At 55.7% G+C, this 21,285-nt stretch overlaps 3 protein-coding genes across 3 annotated transcripts; 2 read left to right on the top strand and 1 right to left on the bottom strand.

Moving 5' to 3' along the window:
* The first annotated feature begins 368 nt into the window (after positions 1-368).
* DPEP1 (dipeptidase 1) lies at positions 369-6,276 on the top strand. Its single transcript, XM_016212251.2, has 10 exons — positions 369-487; positions 3,553-3,685; positions 3,941-4,073; positions 4,233-4,383; positions 4,470-4,539; positions 4,923-5,099; positions 5,201-5,285; positions 5,365-5,440; positions 5,666-5,801; positions 5,889-6,276. Exons 1-10 carry the CDS (start codon positions 384-386, stop codon positions 6,054-6,056), a joined length of 1,233 nt encoding a protein of 410 aa, XP_016067737.1. The 5' UTR covers positions 369-383; the 3' UTR covers positions 6,057-6,276.
* A 1,178-nt stretch (positions 6,277-7,454) lies between these two features.
* CHMP1A (charged multivesicular body protein 1A) lies at positions 7,455-15,353 on the bottom strand. Its single transcript, XM_087826777.1, has 7 exons — positions 15,281-15,353; positions 13,332-13,351; positions 11,572-11,649; positions 10,556-10,702; positions 10,043-10,171; positions 9,426-9,613; positions 7,455-8,958 (listed from the first exon to the last, which is right to left on the bottom strand). Exons 1-7 carry the CDS (start codon positions 15,285-15,287, stop codon positions 8,937-8,939), a joined length of 591 nt encoding a protein of 196 aa, XP_087682903.1. The 5' UTR covers positions 15,288-15,353; the 3' UTR covers positions 7,455-8,936.
* Positions 15,354-15,542: 189 nt separating this feature from the next.
* On the top strand, positions 15,543-21,054 carry SPATA33 (spermatogenesis associated 33). Its single transcript, XM_016212249.2, has 3 exons — positions 15,543-15,579; positions 15,828-16,019; positions 20,596-21,054. The coding sequence occupies exons 1-3, from the start codon at positions 15,543-15,545 to the stop codon at positions 20,814-20,816; spliced, it is 450 nt and encodes a 149-aa protein (XP_016067735.2). The 3' UTR covers positions 20,817-21,054.
* The last annotated feature ends 231 nt before the right edge of the window (positions 21,055-21,285 follow it).

Here is a 21,285-nt window from a genome sequence, read left to right as displayed (position 1 = left end):
GCATTAAAATACCACTCATCTTGATAACTGAGGTTTCTGGTGCCACCATCTGACAGTTGTGCTTGAGGCAAGTACCTCGCTCTGTCACCCTTGTCCAGCCCCCGCCACCTGAGCTGTGTCCTTCTGTCTGGACTCTGGCCCCTGTGGTCAGCAGCCTCTTAGTACCCTTCAGCCTGACCCAGACAGCAATGCCTAGCCACAGGTTCTGGGACTTCCATCTACCCACCCTCACCGGGAATGTGCTGATTGCTGATAAACTGGGCAGCTCCTGGCAGCAATTACCTGACCAAAGTCCCCTGCACTGTCTTCCAGCCAGCTTGTCCTCCCTGCACAAGGAGCCGGGTCAGGAGCAGCTGCAGGAGCCGGGCCCCGGGGCCTGTGTCATGTGGACCAGCTGGTGGCTCTGGCCCCTGGTGGCCGTCTGCACTGCAGATCAGTTTCGGAAAGAGGCAGAGAGAATTATGCAGGGCACACCTGTCATTGATGGGTAAGCAACCACTCCTGGGACGGGGCTGGGGGCTGGGGCTGAGGAGCTAGGTGCCAGGCCACGTGCCCGACTTGAGGCAGGCACCACCCTATCTCTGCCTGGACTCAGTTTCTGCAGCCGTAACATGGTTCTTGACCTTTGCTGGCCTTATTTCTTTGGGGGGTCTCACAGGGCCCGCAAAGGCCTCAGCCAATGAGGGCCTGTAGGGAACAGAGTAGAAGAAGGCACGTCGCAAAGTCCCTGGGGCACCACCCTACAACGTGCGCTCAACTGCATCCTGGGCGCCAGGTCCCAGCTCAGAGTGCGTGGAAGGCCTCTCTTGGCCTCTCGACCCTCCTCCTTGAGATCCTTTTCTCAAGGCTCTCCCTCTCCTTTGTCTACCTGGGGTGACCCCAGCAGGTGTGGGGTCAGCTTGACCTCACTGCAGTGGTCAGAGGACTCCCACAGTTCAATGCTCCCTACTAAGTCCCTGCTGCGCCCACACCTGCACCCAAGACCCTGGTGATTCTGTCACTCTTTCTCTGAGGTCACAGCCAACTTGGCAGCAACTGCCCCTTCCGCCTCCCAATGCACCTGCATTGACTGTCGCCCCAGCACACACACCCCCACCCAGTGCTCATGAGTCAGACTCTCCTCTGCTTCCTCCAGCCAAGGTCTGGTCTCAGCACCTCGGCCAGAGGGAGTCTTGGAGACAAAAATCTCAGCTTCTGTCCTACCCACTCAATCCCCACCCCCACCCCGCCCCATGGCTCCAGCTGACCTTGGTCCTCCCAGTGCCCCAGCCGCCTCACACTGTCTCTGCTCATCCTGCACCCATACTCTGCCCTCAGCCCCTTCAGGGCTGTGTGCAGGGCCACCCTAGTGGCAGGCCTTTCCTGACCCATGTGTCACACCCCTGCGCTCACCCCTGCCTATCTGCTGCAGTGCGACTCCTGGGATGAAAGCAGGAACTAGGTCCCCATGCACCCAACTCACAGAGGGGCACCTGCACTCACTGGCACTCTGGGGGCTGGCAGTGTGAGCAGAGCCCCCCCCCGGCACATGATAAGTGCTCGATAATGTGCAGTCATCACTATTTGGCAGAAGCCTCTGGGTTTTGTTGGACAAAAAACTCTGCAAGGTAAGCAGAGAAAACAGGGAGTTGTGGCAGCTCCAGAGGAGGGTGTCAGGCGCATGCATCCACCTGCCCCCACCACCCTCCCCTCCGTCTCCTCCCTGGACCTTGCACCCTCTGCTCTCCTCTCGGTGTCCGGTCTGGTTGGAGGGTCTCCTCATGCACACTTGACTCCACCCTGGAGTCCCACCGTCTGGCAGGAGGGTGGCAGGGGTGGGTGGAAGATACTAACAGCTGGAGCCAGAGGAGTTGTTCCTTCATTCCAGGGGACTCGGGGCAGCTGAAAGAGGGGGTTCAAGTACAGGTTCTGGGGGCTGTGCAGAGGCCCATTGTGGAGTAAGATGGCTCAGAGGCCAGACAGTTGGGAATACTCAGGGAGCTAGGGTTGTCCAAAGACTTGGAAAGCTAGTGCTAGGCTGACAGAATCAAAACCAATAATAGGGGATCAGTTAGTACTAGCTATTATTGCAGGTAAGAAACCCAAATAAGTAGCTTCAACAGTAGAGAAATCCAGAGGGAGTCCTGGCACGGCATTCCACAGTGCCAGGAACTTGGTGTGGCCACCATTCCACAGGTCACCTCATGGTTTAAAGTGGCTGCCCAGCTCCAGCCATCACATCTGCCTGCCACCCAGCAGAAATAAAAGGGTGAAAAACAGCTGTTTGTCAGGAACAACTTTTGGGAGCTGTCACCAGGCAGACTTAGTTACATGGCCACACCCAGCACTACAAGGGTGACCCTGTGCCCTGCTGAAATGGGGGGGCGGGGCTGTTAACAGGGAAAAGGAGCAGAATGGCAGCCAGCAGAGTCTCCCACAACCGCTGCCAAGTGTGTTTGCTGTCTGGCGCTTTCCAGCACTAAGAAGCCTCACCTTCCTCTTGAGTGGGCCTCGCCACTGCTGAGGAGGACGCCCAGGCCACTAAGATAAGGAGGGTGGGCAGCAGGCTCCAGAGTGGAAGGGCTGACGTGGGGTGGAGGCAGCCTCTTTCCCCCACTTCAGGTTCCAGCAGTGGATGGAGAGGCTGAGGGCCAGGGGACACCACACAACGTGCCCCTCCCTCTGGGTGGCAGCTGGAGGGTGGGGCTGGATTTCCAGATAGGCTGGAGGTCCTCTGGGAAAGGAGTACTGTCCCCTTCAGAGGCCCTGTCCAGCCCTGCCCTAGGGACATCAGCCAGAGCCCAAACGTCCCCCACCCATCTTAGTGACCTTGCTCGCTCTCCATCACTCAGGCAACAAAGGTGTCCTGACCCCATCCCAGCCCTGTCATAACAATCAAATCTCACAATTCACAGAACCTCTTGCCCCTCCCCAGAGAGCAGGGGCCACTTCCAGAGGAAGGGGTGGCATGGTGGGGGGCCTCACAGTGGCATCCAAAGCCCCCTCCAGGCCCAGACTGCCCTCACAGTCCCTTCATTAACAGGTTAGGAATCCAGAGGGCACCTCCTAGATGTCCCATGTGTGTGCATGTGTGCGCTCTGTGTGCGCATGTGTGCAGATGTGTGTGGTATGTGCACTTCTGTGCAGCATGTGCTTGTGTGTTGTGTGATGCATGTGTGCATTTGTGTATTGTGTGTGGTGTGTGCTACATGTGTGTGTGCATGCACTCGCTCACAGTGACTGGTAAAGCCCAGATTCAACTGGTGGGTCTGGCTGGGCCTGAAACTGCTTTCTAATCAGCTCCCAGGGGCCTGTGTTGCTTGAACACACACCTAGGACACCGAGGAAAGGCCCTTGGAGAGGCAATATACCCATTTAGGGCTCTCAGCGCAGGTTACCTGGCTCAGGTGTGTTTAGGCAATGAGTAATCTGTGTCCCTTGTGGCCAACCTTAATCTTGAGCACGTGAGAAGAAGAAACTGGAGAGGGGATAGAGGCCAGGGAAGGAGCTTGGAACCCCAAGTTCAAGTGGCCACCATGACCTGCCTCCTATCCCTCCTCCTGCCCCCTCTAGGCACAATGACTTACCCTGGAAACTGCTGACCATGTTCAACAATCGGCTTCGGATTGAGACGGCCAACCTGACCAGTCTGGCCGGCACACACACCAACATCCCCAAGCTGAAGGCTGGTTTTGTGGGGGGCCAGGTACGGCCTGGCTAGCCCTGTGCTCGAGTCCCTCTTCTTTCTCCCTGGGGTCCTAGCTAAGGTGCAGCCCCTCCCTGGTGGTGCTCCCCCCCAGCCAATCTCCTTGGGGCCACAGGCCTTTGGAGGGTACTCTGATAGCCACTCAGGCTGTGGGGATGGCTTCAAAAACTGGGGAAGGGGGGACCAGACATTCATATGCATGTGGGGGTGGGGCCTGGAGCCTCAGGTCCTAGCCCCTGCCCCTGTGGCCCCCAGTTCTGGTCAGCGTACACACCCTGCGAGACCCAGAACAAAGATGCCGTGAGGAGGACCCTGGAGCAGATTGACGTCATCCACCGAATGTGCCAGATGTACCCGGAGACCTTCCTGTGCGTCACCAACAGCAAAGGTAGGTTTGGCCCAGCCCACCCCCCTGACCCCACAGCACCCTCATCCTGAGCAGAGGGTGCTGGTGCAGCTCAGCCTTTCTTGGGTTTATGCTCCCCCTGGATGCTAAGGCATACCTGCCACCCAGGTGCCCAGAGTCCCAACCTGGCTCTTCTCACAGGCATCCGACAGGCTTTCGACCAGGGTAAGGTGGCCAGTCTGGTTGGCGTAGAAGGCGGCCACTCCATTGACAGCAGCCTTGGTGTCCTGCGGGCACTCTACCACCTGGGTATGCGGTACCTGACGCTCACGCACAGCTGTAACACGCCCTGGTAAGTGACACCAGGGAGGCCCAGGCCTGAGGAAATGCCACAAGTGGGCTCAGATGGGCGGGGACGACCACTCTCCTCCTTCCCAGGGCCGACAACTGGCTGGTGGACACAGGGGATGACAAGGCCCAGAGCCAAGGCCTGTCAACCTTTGGGAAGGTGAGTGGCAGGGGCAAGGACCACAGTAATCCTCAGAGGACACATGACCCAGGACACAGTGTCTTGCCTCCTGGGATCTCAGTTTCCTCACTTGCAAAACAGAGCTGGCCAGGGTCATCCCAGAGTGGGTATTCAGCTGGAACCCACTGGTCATTAGAGTGGCCCCAATCTCCTAGCCACTGAAGGGTCTAACACCTGGCCAGGAAGGGGCCCCTGCCCAAATGCCCTGCCCCCTGCCTGAATCTCTCAGGGGCCAGCGGTGAGCCCCAGAAGGCTGTGCCAACACAAGTGTACACAGTGCAGCCCACCTGGCCCAGGGGGCCTGCCATCACCCCCATGACCAGGGTTGGGCTCTCCCCATCCCGAGCTCCATGTCCCCTCAGAGTGTGGTGAGGGAACTGAATCGGCTGGGTGTCATTATCGACTTGGCCCACGTGTCTGTGGCCACCATGAAGGCCACTCTGAACCAGTCCCAGGCCCCCGTCATCTTCAGCCACTCCTCCGCCTATAAGCTGTGCAAGCACCAACGAAACGTGCCCGACGACGTGCTCCAGATGGTGGTGAGGGCATTTCTGTGCTCCAGGCGGGTCCTGGGCCTCACGGGTGGTCATCAGGGGCTCCAGGCTGCCCCCATGCCCACACTCCTCTCTATCTTGAGCAGAATCAAACGGGCAGCCTGGTGATGGTGAACTTCTATAATGACTATGTTGCCTGCAAAAAGGAGGCCAACCTGTCTCAAGTAGCAGGTAGGTGTGTGAGCAGCCTCGTGGCTCCGCAGGGAAAGGCCTCTCACAGGGAGGCCTACACCTGCTACCTCCCCTGCAGATCACCTGGACCACATCAAGAAGGTGGCGGGAGCTGGAGCCGTGGGCTTTGGTGGGGACTTTGATGGTGTTTCAAGGTGAGGACCGAGACTGTGTTCCGTGTGTGAGCTGGAGGGTCATGACCCTCAGGAACCCGTCATGAGGGGCTAGAGGAGGGAAGTGTGTCCTGAGGACCTTCCCAGCATGTCTACTCTGAGGGCCACCCCACTGGACCCCCAGTGCTTCAGGATGGGGAGGTGGACGGCTCCCCAGGCCTCTGATGCCCGGGATGCACAGCCTGATCCTCTCTGCCTTCATCTCAGACTCCCTTTGGGGCTTGAGGATGTGTCCAAGTATCCAGACCTGATTGCGGAGCTGCTCAGGAGGCAGTGGACGGAGGCGGAGGTCAAGGGTGCCCTGGCCTATAATCTGCTGAGGGTCTTTGAGGCGGTGGAGCAGGTGAGGAGAGCTTCTCCACTTGCCTGCCCCTCTCCCAGGCAGGCAGGCAGGCAGGCAGGCAGGCAGCCCAACCGTGTTTGTCCCCAGGCCAGCAACCACACCCAGGACCCTGAGGAGGAGCCCATCCCACTGAAGGAATTGGGGGATTCCTGCAGGACGAAGTATGGCTACTCAGAGGCCCCCAGCCTCCGCCACCCGTCGGGGGCCCTGCTGGCCTCCCTTGCCTCCCTCCTCCTCAGCCTGTGTCTTCTATGACACCCTGGGGAACAAACCCCTTGGGATCCTGAAGCTCAGGGAAGACTGGCCAACAGAGCACCCCTGGCTCCAGGAACAGCGCTCCCTGAGTACAAGGACTGTCCTGTCCTGAGCAGACACCTGGGCTCACCTGGGCAGCATGCTGTAAGGAGCTCAGGTGACAGGCCCACAGTGGACCCTCAATAAAGGCACTGACCCCCGAGCCCTGAGGGTGTGTTATCCTATAGGAACTCTCCTGCATGTCCCAAGGCAAATTCTGTGAAATAGCCCCTGGCTGGACATCCAGGCACAGGATGCTGAGTCTTGGAAAGGCTCAGGGTCTGAAGGGGGCTTCACATAGACATTGCTGGAGGGTCTTTAAAAACAGTCCAGGCTCCCGTGTCACGCCCCTGCATTTGTACACATCTACACACCTACACCCTCCTAGTTACACCTGCACCCCCCCACACCTACATACACCCACACGCACACCCACCCTTGGCTCAGTCCCTGTTGACAGAATAGAAGCAAGGTTGAGCAAGAGGCCTCTCGGGAGCCACACCTGCAGGGTCTCCTCACATATAAAGAACTACATCCTGCCGGACCCTGCAGGGCACAGCTTGAGGGGGCAGGAGGGGAACAGCACCGCCTGCTGGACATTCGGTAGATACGTCTTGAGATGAATAATCTCATGGGTCACTGAACCAGCCTGGGACCCCCAACATGTCAGAGCCCTCTCCAGGCCTGAGAACGCCCCCTCTGGACAGGGCAGGCTTTAACACTGGGCGTGGGTTCAGCCTGACATAGGCAGGAGTTCCTCTGCTCAGGCGCCCCTGCCCTGCAGGGCCCACGCGGACCTGGGCAGCCCCTCCTGTTATCAGTTCCCCTCAGACTCCTCTATGACGTGTGAGTTCCCCAGGCCCTGGGAGCCAGGCAGGGCCTCAGTGGGCAGGGGCTCTGCCTCTAACCACCAGCTGGCACCCTCTCCAGAAGGATCTAAAGTGACCAGGAGACACATTTGTGGGTATTTGCTGATCACCTAGGATCAAATTAATGTAATGAAGGAAAAAAGCAAACGGGTTTCCCTGGAGCTGGCCGAACCCTGTCAACGCCCCCACTGCATCAGGGCTCTTTCTGATGGGGCTGCCCAACAGTGGGAAGGGTCGCCTGCGGGCTGTTAAAAAGGCTCTAATACCCATCCTTAAATAGTCTCAACCACATTGTTTAAAATTATTTCAAGGTAAACCTTACTTCAGATTCTATCCGTCTGGGTGCGCCTGAGAATCTGCATTCCCTGGGCCCCTGCCTGCCCTCCTCCAGGTATCCCTCAGTTTCCTGTGGGGGGGGCTGGGCTGCCACACTGCAGGTCCCACCTATGGCTCCCCCTACCCCAAAGCCACTGAAGCAAACCTGGAGCAATTTCTCAGGGATTAACTTGTTTACTTACAACAGCATTTTAGGAAAAGGGCACATACGCCCATTGCCCTTTCATGAGTTGCGGCCTCACCCCCCCCACTGGGTTCAGGATACCCAAAAACCTCTTCTAAACCCCCAGCACAAGGATGCCCCGAGGGACCATGGCCAGGGAGTAAGGCGAGGTTGGTATTGTAGAAGAAAAGCCAGACGGTGCCCCCGCCCCTGCCCCCACCCCCACTCGGGTCTTACCCCACAGCCCATGGCCCACCAAGGCTGACCAACACCCCTCATTGCACAGAACACCCATGGGTTTCCAAGTCCAAGAAGAAACAAACGCGTAAGTCAAGGTGAAGGTCTCCAATATTTCTGTCCACATGAGCCATCGGTGTGGGACAGACTGGACAGCCAGAGCCTCTGGGAAGGGCTGGTAGGGAGGTCAGCTGTGCAGGGAGCAGGCCTGGTTGGCACCCACCACAGCTCCCACTAGCTCCAACCAAGGAGGGCGCAGACCCAACGCTCCCCATCTGCTGTCTGCTCTTATTTTGGCAAAAAAAAGAAACACCAAAAAACAAAAGAACCTCAAAACAAAACAAAACAGCTTCAAGAAAAGGAAGTAAACTTCAGGATCGTGAAGAGCAGAAGGTGCAGCTGCCTCCAGGCCATCCCAGCAGATCACCTGGACAAGCCTGCTGCTCTGTCCTGGACGTGTGGCCACAGCTGACCCTGAGAGGGCTCCTGTCAGCCACTCTGTCTTCCAAGGTCAAGGGTGTGAGGGTCCATGGGGAGGCACTACAGTTTAGTGCCAGATGGGACCGTGTGGCTGCCTGCTCTTTGGCCGGGAAGGGCCTGACACAGACTGGGCTCTGAGAGGTCACCGCACACACCCAGGGGCCCTCCAGAGTCAGCAGGGGATTGAGAACATGCCCCCATAGTGGGCATGCCTGGACTTGGGGCCGGGCTCCCAAGGGCTCAGCCAGTTGGCAGGAGCACAGGTCTAGGCTGGAGGGGACAGGACCCCACCCCCAGGACATTCTGCAAAGGCTGCAGGGTGGGTGTTTGCTGGGTGGTGCTCAGTGGTCTGCCCAACACATCCTGGGGCACTACCTGGGCCTGTGTCTGTCCAGGGGATGGGGAAGCTCCTGCCCACTGCTGGGAGGGCTCCAGGTACCGCCTGACAGCAGGGGACTCCGACCCCCACTGGCTGACAGCCAGTAGCAGACCTGCTATCACAAGTGTCCGTGCAGAGTGGGGCACAGAAGGGAGCCTGCTAATCCTCCAGCTGCTTGGCCAAAGTCACAGAAATCACCCACAGAAGTCAGAAGTTTGTGCAAACTCACTCGCCGACCAGCCTAAGAGGACAGGAGGGTCCTAGGCCTGGCAGGCGAGAGCTGCTGAGAACAGTGAGGGCTGAGGGCTGCTGCAGGGTCAGCACGAAGGCAAGACGCAGGGGGACACGGGCCAGGAGGCAGTGCCCTGCAGGGGCTCCTAGTTCCTCAGGGCGGCCAACCTGCAAATCACAACAGAGCTGCCATGAGGGAAGGCAGGGCCTGTCAGCCGCCTACCTGCCCTCTTGTAACCCTCTCCACAGTCCAGCTTCTCAGGGCTACTCTGAGCTAACATACGTGAAAGGCTGTGGAAACAGCCGTTACAACCCTTTCTACAGTGAGCTGTGAACAGTGAGCAACACGCCCGACACACAGTGCAGACGTGAACAAGGGGCAGGAAGAGCCGCTCAGCTGGGCCTTGATGCAGAAGGGGTTTCACTTAAACTTAGGAACCTCGACACAGAACCACCCTCCCTGCTGGCACCTGGATTGTGCAGCAGCATGGGAGTGGGGCTGAGTCAGGCGTCTCGTCAGAAGGACCAGAGGACCAGGGTTGAAGCTGCATGTCACAAGCTGTCCTCCAGCCACCTCCAGCCCAGAGCTTTCCTCTTGCACAGAAGCAGCCTCAGAGCATGGGTGACCCACCCACCTGCGTGACAGCTGGTCCTCTTGGCTGCGCACGGAGCTCTCGCCCACGGCAGACGCGCCTTCAGGCAGCTGGCTGAGCTGGTCCAGCACCTCCAGGCCATTCTCTTCTGCAATCTGCACGATGAGACTGTCCACCTGCTCCTGCGGCGTGGTCAGCGTGGTGGCCGAGCTCATGGAGTCCTCCATCACCTGAAGGGGAGGGGTGACAGGTTCTGGGCAGTCAGGCCCAAGCCCAGGAGCCCCCACTGCAGCCTTACAAGGGTCACCGGCCCCCAACATGGTCACCACCTAACCACATTTCTTGCTCGCTCTCCACTCCAGCCTCCTCACTCTGCTCTCTGCAGCACGTGTCCGGCTCTCTCTAGCCTCTGGGTGTTGCGCAGAGAGTGTTTCTGGCCACCCCACCGGGAGAGGTGCGGACACTCCAGCCCTAGTCCTTCTCTGCTCGAGCTCTATGTGCTATAAGGGCCCCCAACAAGGGGTCAGGTACCCTGGAGGTGGCCCCACAGGGGCTCAGCACAGAGGACACTGGCTGACACTAGGAAGGAAACAATGTGTGGCAGCCACGAGGCACCTTTCCGACGCGCTGCCCACTTGCCTGGACATGGGTTGACCTACCGAGGTGTGCACGTCCAGGTTCTGCACCTGCTGCTCAAACCTGTCCATCACCGCAGACACCTTCTGCAAGTCCATGCTGCTCAGCGCTCGGTCCAGGGCTTTGGTCACCTGCGCCATGTTCTTGGTCACCTGGCACAGGAGGGAGCGAGGAGACAATGGGACTGAACAAAGGAATGTCCCCACCAGGGACAGGTCTCCTCTACCAGGCCAGCAAGATTCAGCCCTGGCTGAGCCAAGCTGTGCTCAGGCAGGCTAAGCCTCTCAGGACCCATAGGCCCTCCCTTCCCAGGTCCCCGGAAAAGGCCATCACCGAACAACAGACACAAGGAGACCAGGCTGCAGCACTTAGGAGAGCCCAAGGACACTGGAGCTCTCTGGGGCTATGTGTTCTCTTTGGCATGCACTTGCTGTGTGGAGGGAAACCCCCATACCTGAGACCCAAAGGACTCTGATGTAACCCCCTCCTTCCAACCTGGACTTGGCACGCACATGAGGCCTGGGCCAGGAACTCACCCCCTTCATGGTCACAGCTGTCTGCACCTTGGAGGCCACTGCGTCCACACGAGACGCCATGCGGAGCCAGTTCACACCTTCATTCTTCTTGCGAATGGCATTCTCCGCATACACACGGGCACACTCTACGTTCTTCTGCTGCAGGGCCTAAAATTATGGGCAATGCCAGCCCTGCTCAAGAGCCTGTCCTGGCCTGTCCTGGGGCTGGTGTGTCTGCTGGTGTGCCCCTTTCACAACCCTGTGCAGGGCTGTTTCATGAAAATGCAGACACCTAGGCCCTAAGGCTGCTCAGCAGCCAGGGTGTCCAGGGCAAGGCCACCAGAGCAGCCCACAGTGGGGGTTAGAAGAGAAAGCCCTGGAAACATGGCCACTTGTCCCCACCACTCCACTCTCCTGACTCACTAGATCTCTTCAGCTCCCTCCTGAGGCTCTCACACCACCACCCACACAAACCCAGAGTGGGCAACGCTGATTCCAAAGGAATCACAGCCATTGAAGATGAGCACTCAGACCCCCAGGGGGCTCCTGGAAGCCAATGTTTGGGTGAGAAGTTCCCAAATCCAACACTCCTATTCAACAGTTATAACAGAGGCCCCATGGAGAGCAGCCACACCCCTTCCAGCCTCTCCTTCTGTCCCTCCCTGGAGAGGCCTCGCTAGACTCGAGGACCCTGGAAGCCTCCAGCCCTGCCCCTAACCCACAGAAGGATTGCCTCCCCTCTGCCCAGGCTTTGATGCCCAAGCTTCACGGGAAAAAGAGGGCTCAGAGTGGTGGGTCAGAGAGGGACCACCAAAAGGACACTTCCTACACAGTCCGTGAAAAAACATTAAGTTCAGAATGTTGGCAATGAGTAAAAGGCACAGACACACAGGGAGAAAGCACAGGCAGTGCCTGGGGTGGGGGGGCAGAGAAGGAGCCACTGCAGGCCTTGGGCGGGTCCTTCCCCTTCCCTGTGTGGAAGCAAAGCCACAAAAAGAAGACACCAGGAGCAAGGACAGTGGCAGCGGCTGCCTCACCTTCTTCACCTTGGCCTGCTCCGCCTTAGAGTCCTTCTCCGCCTTCTTGGCCAGTTTCTCCAGCTGCTTCGCTGTGAACTAAGCAGAGGCAAGGGTCACACTGGCAAAGCCACCCCCAGCCTGAGGGCTCTCAGGGGCACAGGGCCTTCTCTCAAAGGTCACCCACCAGTTCCTAACCACCCAGCTCATTCCTCAGTGCTTCTAAATCATCGTCTGACACTCCAACCGTTCGTTCTTTCTCCAAACTTTTTAAGCCCACCAGCCCAAACAGCAGTCACATGGAACTAAGTCCAAGTGCTCGATGCGGCTGGTGACAGGCAGTGTGCCTCTAAGAGCCCTCACTGCACATGGCAGGTGGACACTCCCACTCCTGGCTCTGCCAGTGTCTGCAGCCCTGTGTCCTCATTGCTCTGCTGAACTGGGGCTACCCATTCACATGGGACATTCCAGTCAGCACCCCCACCTGCCCAGGCGAGACACCCAAGCTTTCTTCCTCCTCCTCACCAAGCCCTGTACCCTTTACTTCAAAAGTTCAGTGGCTGACTATCCTCACCCCTGCCACATCCACCCTTGCCTCACTCCCCGCCTGCCTGGCCACCAAAAGGTTCTCACAGTCTACCTGCCTCTAGTCCCGTCCCACCCCCTCCTCCTCGACAGCCCCCAAACAGCCCCAAAACAGGCCTCACTTGACCAGGAAGCTGGCACAGCAGCATGCTCAGGTGACCCAAGTCCCCAAGGCCCACAGTCTCCTAACACTGGCCCTGCTAGTGGTATGCCCTCAGCCTGCAACACCCACCCACCTGGGAGGACCCACCAGCCCCTCAGACCCTCCCATGGCCCTGGGTTTCCCCCGTGCACTTGGTACTTGGAACTTTCTGTCACAGAGAAAGGGTCTGTCTGCCTACCTCACACACCTACATTCCTTAAGGGGGAAAAAAAAAATCCAGATTTTCCTGCCCTGAGAATCTGGCCCTGACCACCTCACATGGTGCCTTCTACACGAGTGCATGTGAACAAAGTGCCCACGCCCTAGCCTTCCCCATCCGTGGCAAAGCACTCTGGCCCAGTCATGCAGAACTAACCAAGAAAGTTAACTGGGGGCATTTAAGAAAAGAGTGGAGCCAGACCGGGCGTCGCTCAGCAGTTGAGCATCGACCTAGGATCCAGGCAATCGGGGTTTGATTCCCGGTCAGGGCACATGCCCGGGTTGTGGGCTCGATTAATGGCTCTCTCATCACTGATGTTTCTATCTCTCTCTCTCTCCCTCTCCTTTCCTCTCTTTGAAATCAATAAAGATATATTTTTTTAAAAAAAGAAAAGAGTGGCAAAAAAGAAAAAGAAAAAAGAGTGGCAGAAGCTTGCCCTGGATTCACCAGAAGTGCAGACAGCACCCAGACAGGAGGGACACTCAGATGCCCACAAGAGCTGCCTTCAATGGGATTTTAAAGGACCTGAAGTCACAGTTTTAAAAGCTTAGTGGAACATCAAGGGAGAAGTCTCATGCCCAAGTTGTGTTTCTTAAAGCTAACAAACCTGCTCTTTTACAGATGAGCCCAAGAGACCCTTCCCCTCAGCCCTAGACAAAAAAAGAATTAACATGCCATCAAGCAGCTCAGTAATCCCCTTTGCCATCAGCCTGGCTGAGCACTGTGCAGTGGTCAACCAATGTACAATCCATCCCTCTGAGTGCGACTTATAACACAGTCCCCATTTACCAACCAGCAGGATGGGGTTGGGGCAAATAGTCATTCAGTACATACCTTCAATTGGAACAGGGTATCTGCAAAGAGAGGACATGGTTTGAGGATTTTACGAAATGTGACACCCACCCTAGCCAGTTTGGCTCAGTAGTTAAGAGCATCGGCCCTGAACTAAAGGGTCCCGGGTTTGATTCCAGCCAAGGGCACAACATACCTTGGTTGCAGGCTCAATCCCTGGCCCTGGTCAGTTGGCGCACGAGTGGGAGGCGACCAGTTCATGTATCTCTCTCACATCAATGTTTCTATCGCTCTCTCCCTTTCTCCCCCCTTTCCACTCTCTCTGAAAAGTAATGGGGAAAAATATCCTTGGGTGAGGGTTAAAAAACAAACAAACTGTGACAACCAAAACTTCCAAGTAGATTGGGTCACTGAGACCCTCTCGACATGCAGAGCTGGAACAGAGCCCAGGAGTGACCAGGCACTGGAGGGGCCTCAGGAAGATGGGCTGGCACACAGCTCTGCTCCCTTGTTGGCCACAGGGCCTGGGCAACCGCAAGGCCTCCTGAACCTCTGGCCCCTCACCAGTAACACCAGGACAGCACCAGCTGACCTCAAGAGTGAGTGTGTGGCCCGGATCCAGGCGATCAGGGTTCGATTCCTGGTCAGGGGCACATGCCCCGGCTGTGGGATTAATTCCCAATGACTCATCATTGATGTTTCTTTCTGTCTCTCTCTCCCCCTCTCCTTTCCTCTCTCTGAAATAAAGATATACTTTTTAAAAAAAAAGTGTGTGGACGGCACGTGGCCCACAGTGAAAACTCAAGGTGGTGGTTTGTAATTAAAGCAACTTTACAAAGGTTTCTAGCTGAGTACTTGACAGCCTGTATTTTATATACTCTTTCTCCCCCAAAAGTAAATGGATGAAAATCGCAGGGTCATCATAGAGCAGAGCCTCCAGTCAGGCTGAGGTCCTCACCACCCACACTGAGGAGCCAGGGAGGTTTGAGTGTGTTGCTGGTCAACCCCTTGATGACTGAACTTGCTACTTACTCACCAAAACTCAAGGGCCCGGTGATTCTTGGGTGATTCGGGTACATCTTAAAACTATCTCAACTGATTCAATGTCTCGGTTTGGAGAAGGGTTCCTGAAAGGGTTTACCACACTAGCTCAGAAGGAAGACACCCAGTCCTGTAACCAGAATGGGGTTGGGTGTCCCCAGCACAAGCTCAGTGGGGTTTCGCTCAGTGCGGGCCCGGTCCAGGCCACGTCAGCTGTGCCTCTAAAAACCGCAGCCGATCTGGCGCGGGCCGGCAGCGCGCCTGGGGGAGGCAGGGCGGCCGGTGTGGCCCACACCCTGAAGCACCCCCCCTCGCAACGGCCCTGCATCGAGGCTTGAGTGGGAGGAGCAGACTCTGAAAGACCAAAACTTTGGTAAGGCGAAACCTCGCCCCGAAGAAGGCGATAGGGCAAGACACTCCCTGAGAGCTGACTGAACTGCCAGCACCTGGGGGGCGATGCTCACTCTCCCAAAGCCGTTTGTGCAGAATTTCCTTCACAAAAAGGACAAGGCTGTGTGGCTTTTCACGTGTCACAAAGTGATTTTCAAAAACCTCCCTATCGCGCCAGCCCTTCGGCACCCAGCAAGCGCGGGGGGCTCCGCGCGGTCGCCGACCCTCCCCGCGCCGCGGCGCCGGAGCGGTGCCGAGGCCCCGCCCGGGCCGAGCTCCCCTCCTCCTCCGGGGTTCTGGGGCAGCGCCGCAACTGTTTCCTTTTCCGGTGCCCTCTGACCTGATATCCCAGGGCCCCAAATGCCGACGCCCCCCGCTGGCGCCGGAGTTGGTGGGGGGTGCGCCGGACGCCAGGAGGGCTGGGGATCGGAGCACGCGTGGGGACGGGCGATCGCGAGCCTGGGGCCGGGGATCGGGGCGCCGGGGGTCGAGGGCCGGGGGCGAGGCCTGGGGCGCCCGCCAGAGGCCCGCCCGAGCCCCGAAGGGTGGCGGCCGCTTACCGTCCATGGCCCGTCCCGCAGCGGCAGCCCTCCAAGGCGGTGGGACTGTATCTCCTGGGGGCGTCCAGCGGCCGTGTGAACTTCCGGGTTGCTCCCCACTTCCGGCGTCCGCCCCTCTCGCGAGAGGACGGCGGCCAGTCCCACGACGGAGGCGTTGCCGTGGCGACCGCGCAGCCCCGCGGGGCCGCGGCTTCTGTGAGTCACCGGCTCTGCGCGGCCGAGGTGCCGGTGCCCGGCTGTGCCTGCGGGGCGCGGGCTCACTATGGGGCTTTGCAGAAGCAAACACAAGCCCGGGAAAGGTAAAGGGCCGCCAGCCCGCCGAATCCCTGGAGCAGCCCACACCCGCGGGGCGTGGGTGCTGGGCGCCCGCCCCTCCTACGCCCGAGTCCTCCCTGACGACCATGCCTCGGGAACCTTTTCCGCCGTGGAAATATCCAGTTTAGGGAAATGGAGTGACCCAAGTCTTTCAAGCTACCTATGTCACCCTGAACCAAAGAAGGCAACTGAAGAAGAATGAATCCATTGCCCTAGATGTAGTAAATCATAGGTCTAATTAATTATCCATACATTCCAGGTGAGGAGCAAAAGGGGTGCCCCTGTTCAGGCCCAAAGCCTAAGGAAAGGTCGATGGACAGGCATTCCCAGGACTCTGAAAAGCCTCTAGACACTAAGCCTGCAGAGGGCTTCTCTTGGAAGAAAGGGGCAGCCAAGCAGCAGTGGCGGTCACCTGAATTTGAAGGTAGGGCCCACCCAGAAGGGGACAGCCCAAGGTTGCAGCTTCAAGGAGTTTGGAGGTGGGGTAAACAGGAGCCCAGGTGAGGGATCCTGACAGCAAGGGTGGGAGGGTTTAGGACCTTTATATAGGAGGGAGCAAGGTTGAGGGAAGTTGCCAAGTGATACATGCGTAACAGTCAAGAGGGTTAGTGCACAGACACAGCGCACACCGCTCTTGTCCCAGAGGGTAGACACACTGTCCTTCAACACTCAAGACTGGAACAAAAGCTTGGGACGCTGCCCCAGGCTGGGGCACAGTCACGTGTGAGAAAGGATGGAGGAAGCAGAACCTCTGTGGGACAAAGGGCTGCAACAGTTTGGCAAATTTATTCATTTCACAGCCCAGTGTGGCCAGACCTTTCCATATGTGTGTGGGGGGCGGGGCGGGATTAGGCCACAGAAGCAGCCAGAAGGTGAAGTCTATCAGTTCTATTGTGTGGGTTGTGTTAATGGAACTGTTCATTAAAACAAGGGATATGTGATGGGTTTGTACCCTGGAAAAATCTGTCTCCAGAATAAAGGCTATTTGGGGCAGTGAGGAGGAGACCTGTTACAGGCCCACTGCTGCTATTAGGTAGGAGCTAATGAAGCAGTGGCAGTGGGAATTACAAAGGATCCAGGAGGTAGAACCAGTGGAACCTGTTGTATGATGAGATGTTGGGAAGATGGGAGCCAGGAGGGTGGGAGGCAGTGACCATGAGATTGAGTAGTTGCTGGGTCAGGAGGAGCTGGGCTCAGGCAAGTTCAAATTGAAGCATCTGTATAGTCAGGAAGGGCAGGAAGCAGTTTGACATGAGGGTGTTGGGCTTGAGAGCACGGCCTGGACTTCAAATACCAATTTAGGAACCCTCATTTGAAGGCGGAAGACCGCAGGAGGGGCCAGAGTCCAAAGGAGGTTTGGAGAATGCTACCAAGCCAGGAGACTTTTGGCTGCAAGTCGCAGAAAACCCAACCAGACGTGGCTTTACTGCCAAGGGGTTTGATGTCTCCCATGTAAACAAAGGGTCACAGGCAGGGCAGTCAGGGTAGTTTGCTCAGCAGCACAGCAGATGAAAACAGCAGGACTGTGTGCCCCTACACTTCACCACCCTTGGGATCTGTGGGCCCCAGATTGCTGGACAGCTCCAGGTATCACACACAAACCGGACGTGTCTAGTCCATGACAGGCATTTCTCTTTGTGTCCTAATAGCAAGGAGAACCTTTCCCCGGTGGGCCTCACCTGCCTGGCACCTCCAGGAGGGGCTCATCTGCCTGCAAGGGAAGATGTCGGCAGGGAACTGCCTGTTGGAAAGGCACCGGCAGTGTCTGTCACACATCGTTTCGGAGTTTCGGAGGAGTGGAGAGAGTGTGGATATAGAGGGGAAAGGTCAGAGAGCAAGAAAGGGGCTGGACACCCTGGTGGTGTGGCTGCAGGCTGGAGCATCATCCTGTGCACCAGAAGGGTTCGGATTTGATTCTCGGCCGGGGCACACCTAGGTTGTGGGTTTGATCTCCAGTAAGGGAGGCAACTGGTCAATGTTTCTCTCTCACATCGATGTATCTCTCTCTAAAAAATAATCAGCAAACATATCTTTGGGTGAGGATTAATTTTTTTTTAAAGTGAGGATGGAGTTTCGAGAAAGAAGGTGAAGAGTGTGGCTTCTCCTACAGTGGGACGCCTCAGGAACGAGGGACGCGCTGCCGACACGCTACCCCACGAGGGAGTCTCCACAGCTAGCACAGCATGAAAGGAGCCCCATGTAAAGACCACATACATTACTATTCCATGAATGGGAAACGTCCAGAAAAGGCAAATGTATAGAGGCGAAGCCGGGCTGAGGGCGAGAATGGGACTAACTGCAAATGGGAGCAAGTGGTTTTAAAACTGGATCGACAGTTGCCCACCTCTGAAAATTTCTAAAGATCACTGAACTGTGTGCTTTAAATAGGTGAATTTTATGATATGTAAATTACACTGCAATAAAGCTGTTAAAAAAGAAAGGAAAGCTCTGGCCAGTGTGGCTTAGTGGATAGAATGTCAGCCCAAGCACCGAAGAGTTGCAGGTTCGGTCCCTGGCCCCAGTAGGAGCTTGGGCAGGAAACCAATCAATGTGTCTTTCTCACAGTGATGTTTCTTTTTCTCTCTGCCCCTCCCTCCCTTCCATTCTCTTAAAAATCAATGGAAAAAATATCCTCCAGTGCGGATTAACAAAAAAAGAATTTTTTTTAAAGAAAGGAAAATTAGTCATCTGTTAAATGCTGCACAGAGATTGACTAAAGCCAGACAAGCTTCATGGAATGAGGTGAATAGCTGGTCTTGGTGGCCCGGCAGAGAGCAGTATCCAGGAATCAAGTGAAGACAGTGCACCACGAAGAACATCAAAACCAGGATGCAAGCTTCTGCTTTTACATCTATTTTAAAGCTCAGGAATTTTCCTATTAGATTTGGAAAAGTTGAGGTCCTTTGGAAGTCTGAGTTTCTTTAATTAACCTAATACCACAACAGCTTCATGGAATTGGAGAGTTCCAACAACTCAAGAAATCTGTGTATTATCCAAGTATTGAAAGTAAGCCTGACTACTATGGGATAGAAACCAAAGGGACTGCCCTGGCCAGTTTAGCTCAGCCGTTGGAGTGTCAGCCCTCAGACTGAAGGGTCCCGGGTTTGATTCCAGCCAAGGGCACGTACCTTGGTTGCAGGCTCGATCCCCAGCCGACCAGTGCGCATGCAAGAGACAGCCAATCGATGTGTCTCTCTCACATCAATGTTTCTCTCCCACTCTCTGAAAAGCATGGAAAAAATATCCTCCAGTGAGGATTAAAAAAAGAAAGAAACCAAAGAGACTGCTGGACTGGACTAGGGTGCTGCTGACCGGAAACGGGCCTGTGGGAACTTTGTGGGGTGACAGACCATTGTGCATCGTGTTTGGGTGGTTACACTGGTGTATACAATTGTGAAAACTCACCCAGCTGAGCACTTAAGAACTGTGCATTTTATCTTGTGTGGATTATGCCTCAAAAAAGCGTGGAATATAGGTGAGTCCTTGTCTTTGAGAGCTGCACCCAGCTTTCTTAAATCTATGTATGTGACAGATGGACATGGTGTCTGAGGTTTGCTGCAAAGTGAAAGTGTATGCGTGGCTGCTGGGTGTTTCCCAAAGACAAGCCCAAGTCGCCTGCCATATGTTCCATGGGATGTCTTTGATGCTCTTCCCACCTGGACGTGGTCTTGACCCCCCTCCCTAAATCGCTGTAGGTTCAACCCTCTCTTGTAACCAATAGAATGTGGCAGAAGTGACTTCTGAGGCTGGGCCAGGACAGGCTCCCTGGAACACTGGCTGGGGCTTGGAGCCTCAAGCTGCCTCCTGGGGAAGGTGCCACAGTCAGCTGTTCCCATCTCTGAGCCTTCCAGCCAGAGGCCACCACGTGTCAAGCAGAAGCCAGCATCAGCAGCCCTGTGAATGGCCACCTAGCATGTCTTGCAAGGAGAAGAATCATTCCATATGCAATTTTTAATCACACAAGTTAAATATTCATAACCTTTTAAGTAGTTTTAATACAAAAAACTTGTATAAGTCAATGTAAAAAAAATAAACTCCCCAAGTGAAATTAAATGGAGAACACAATGATATGAAAGTGACCAGTGCAGGCTATGGTCACTTGGCAACAGTTAAAATAATCAAGGCTGTGGAGCACTAAAGTTCAAGGGGGCTCTAGACCTGATACCCAGGCTCCAGCATCTCCCTCTGCCACCAGCCTTGGGCAGGTGACTGAAACTTTCTGTGCCTCAGTTCCTTCATCTGTAAAACGTAGGTGATAAGAGGACCTACTTCAGAAGCTTGTCGTGGGTCGTCATTCACATTTGTTACTCTAGGGCTCAGAGTAGGCAACTCATGGACCAATGTGGCTGGTCCATGAGTTAAGTGGGGAACAAAGCACGCTGCAAAGCCGTCTTGGTACAAGTATGTGATGACGTAGTCTGACTATGTACATGTATATGCGCAGAGACACCTCTCTGTAGCACTTGAACAGAGGCCTGAAGGGATGTGCCTCAAACTGTAACCTCCAGGGGTGGAGTCAGTAAAGAGCCTTTCTGCTTTTGTATTTTGTAACATCTGACAGACAAGGCATTTCACAGGTTCTCTGTATTCCTTGTAACCTTAACAAGTTTAAGAAAATGTGGTCAACGTCAGAAATGTCCATTTGTACAGCATTCTGACTGATAAAGTTCTGTACAAAGAGCTGTTACCAGATTTAGAATCCTTTGGAAATTGTACACATGAACCTTCACCTCTAAGGTACACCTGCCTTTTTGAGGTCTATTACCTGAGCCTTGGCAGCTCAGAGTCTCCATGGTGAGTGGCAGAAAACTCCTGTTTTTGTCCTAGAAAGAGGGTGTCTAGTTTAAGCTTTGGAATGTTCATGCAGTTTTGACTGCTTTCAGCCTCGCCTGTTTCTTTTTCCTGAACCACAAATCTAGTCCTTGTGCTTTGGCCCTAATACAGATGTTGTCTGCAATCCCATAGACTTACTAAATACCTGGATGTTTCCTTCCTTTTAGAGACACCTGTGGCAAAGGTAAAGTTGAACAAGAAGGAAGTTGTCATTCCACAGATCATCATCACTAGGGCCTCAAACGAGACCCTAATCAGCTACAGTTCCATCGGAAACGAAGAGCAGAGAACCATTCGGGAGCAGACAGAATGGGGCCCCTATGCCCGACACAGGAACCCCAGTACAGTAGACGCCTATGCTTTACAGACTAAACAACCATCTGAGTAGCTGTCCTTGCTCACTGTGCTCTGAGTCTCAGCCGTGATGGCAGAAGGGCTACCCTGCCCTGTGGGAAGCTGCAGGTACCCCTTCAGGAGACAAACACCCCATGACCACCATGCTCACCTTCCCCAGAGCTGCTGGCAGCTTGGCTGAGGGCAAGAGTAACTCTTAAATGAGTTTAAATGAATAAATCATTTCCCCTGATGAAACTGGCTGGTTGCGCAGAGTGATGGACAGTAGGCGGCACCTCTCACTTCTGTTCAAGGCCTTCCCACCCACTCTGAAGGAGTGTGGGGTGAGTCCTGGGTGGTTGTGGTGAGTGAGATGTCCCCCACACTTGGAAAGAAGGTAGGGCTCTAAGCACTTAAAGGTGTCATGTTCCGCAGGGGCCTAAGGGCTCCTAGCTTGACTGTTACCTGATCCAGGGTGTTAACATGGAACTGCAGGGGACTGGGGACAGCCACGCACTTAGAAC

This window comes from Miniopterus natalensis, chromosome 18 (assembly GCF_054644295.1).
Source record: "Miniopterus natalensis isolate mMinNat1 chromosome 18, mMinNat1.hap1, whole genome shotgun sequence".
In the NCBI taxonomy this organism is placed as follows: Eukaryota; Metazoa; Chordata; class Mammalia; order Chiroptera; family Miniopteridae; genus Miniopterus; species Miniopterus natalensis.
Note: the sequence above shows the minus strand (reverse complement) of the source record. Positions and strands in the feature narration are given on the sequence as shown.

Excerpts from the sequence above, each read along its gene's own strand:
- DPEP1 (XM_016212251.2), top strand. The coding sequence starts at position 384 with ATGTGGACCAGCTGGTGGCTCTGGCCCCTGGTGGCCGTCTGCACTGCA. Across the intron at positions 4,540-4,922 it reads GCCTGTCAACCTTTGGGAAG|AGTGTGGTGAGGGAACTGAA; the intron begins GTGAGTGGCAGG and ends ATGTCCCCTCAG. Across the intron at positions 5,286-5,364 it reads CAACCTGTCTCAAGTAGCAG|ATCACCTGGACCACATCAAG; the intron begins GTAGGTGTGTGA and ends CCTCCCCTGCAG.
- CHMP1A (XM_087826777.1), bottom strand. Across the intron at positions 10,172-10,555 it reads CAGCTGTGACCATGAAGGGG|GTGACCAAGAACATGGCGCA; the intron begins GTGAGTTCCTGG and ends CTCCTGTGCCAG. Across the intron at positions 8,959-9,425 it reads GAGGACCAGCTGTCACGCAG|GTTGGCCGCCCTGAGGAACT; the intron begins GTGGGTGGGTCA and ends TGTGATTTGCAG.
- SPATA33 (XM_016212249.2), top strand. The coding sequence starts at position 15,543 with ATGGGGCTTTGCAGAAGCAAACACAAGCCCGGGAAAG. Across the intron at positions 15,580-15,827 it reads CAAACACAAGCCCGGGAAAG|GTCTAATTAATTATCCATAC; the intron begins GTAAAGGGCCGC and ends AGTAAATCATAG. Across the intron at positions 16,020-20,595 it reads GCGGTCACCTGAATTTGAAG|AGACACCTGTGGCAAAGGTA; the intron begins GTAGGGCCCACC and ends CCTTCCTTTTAG.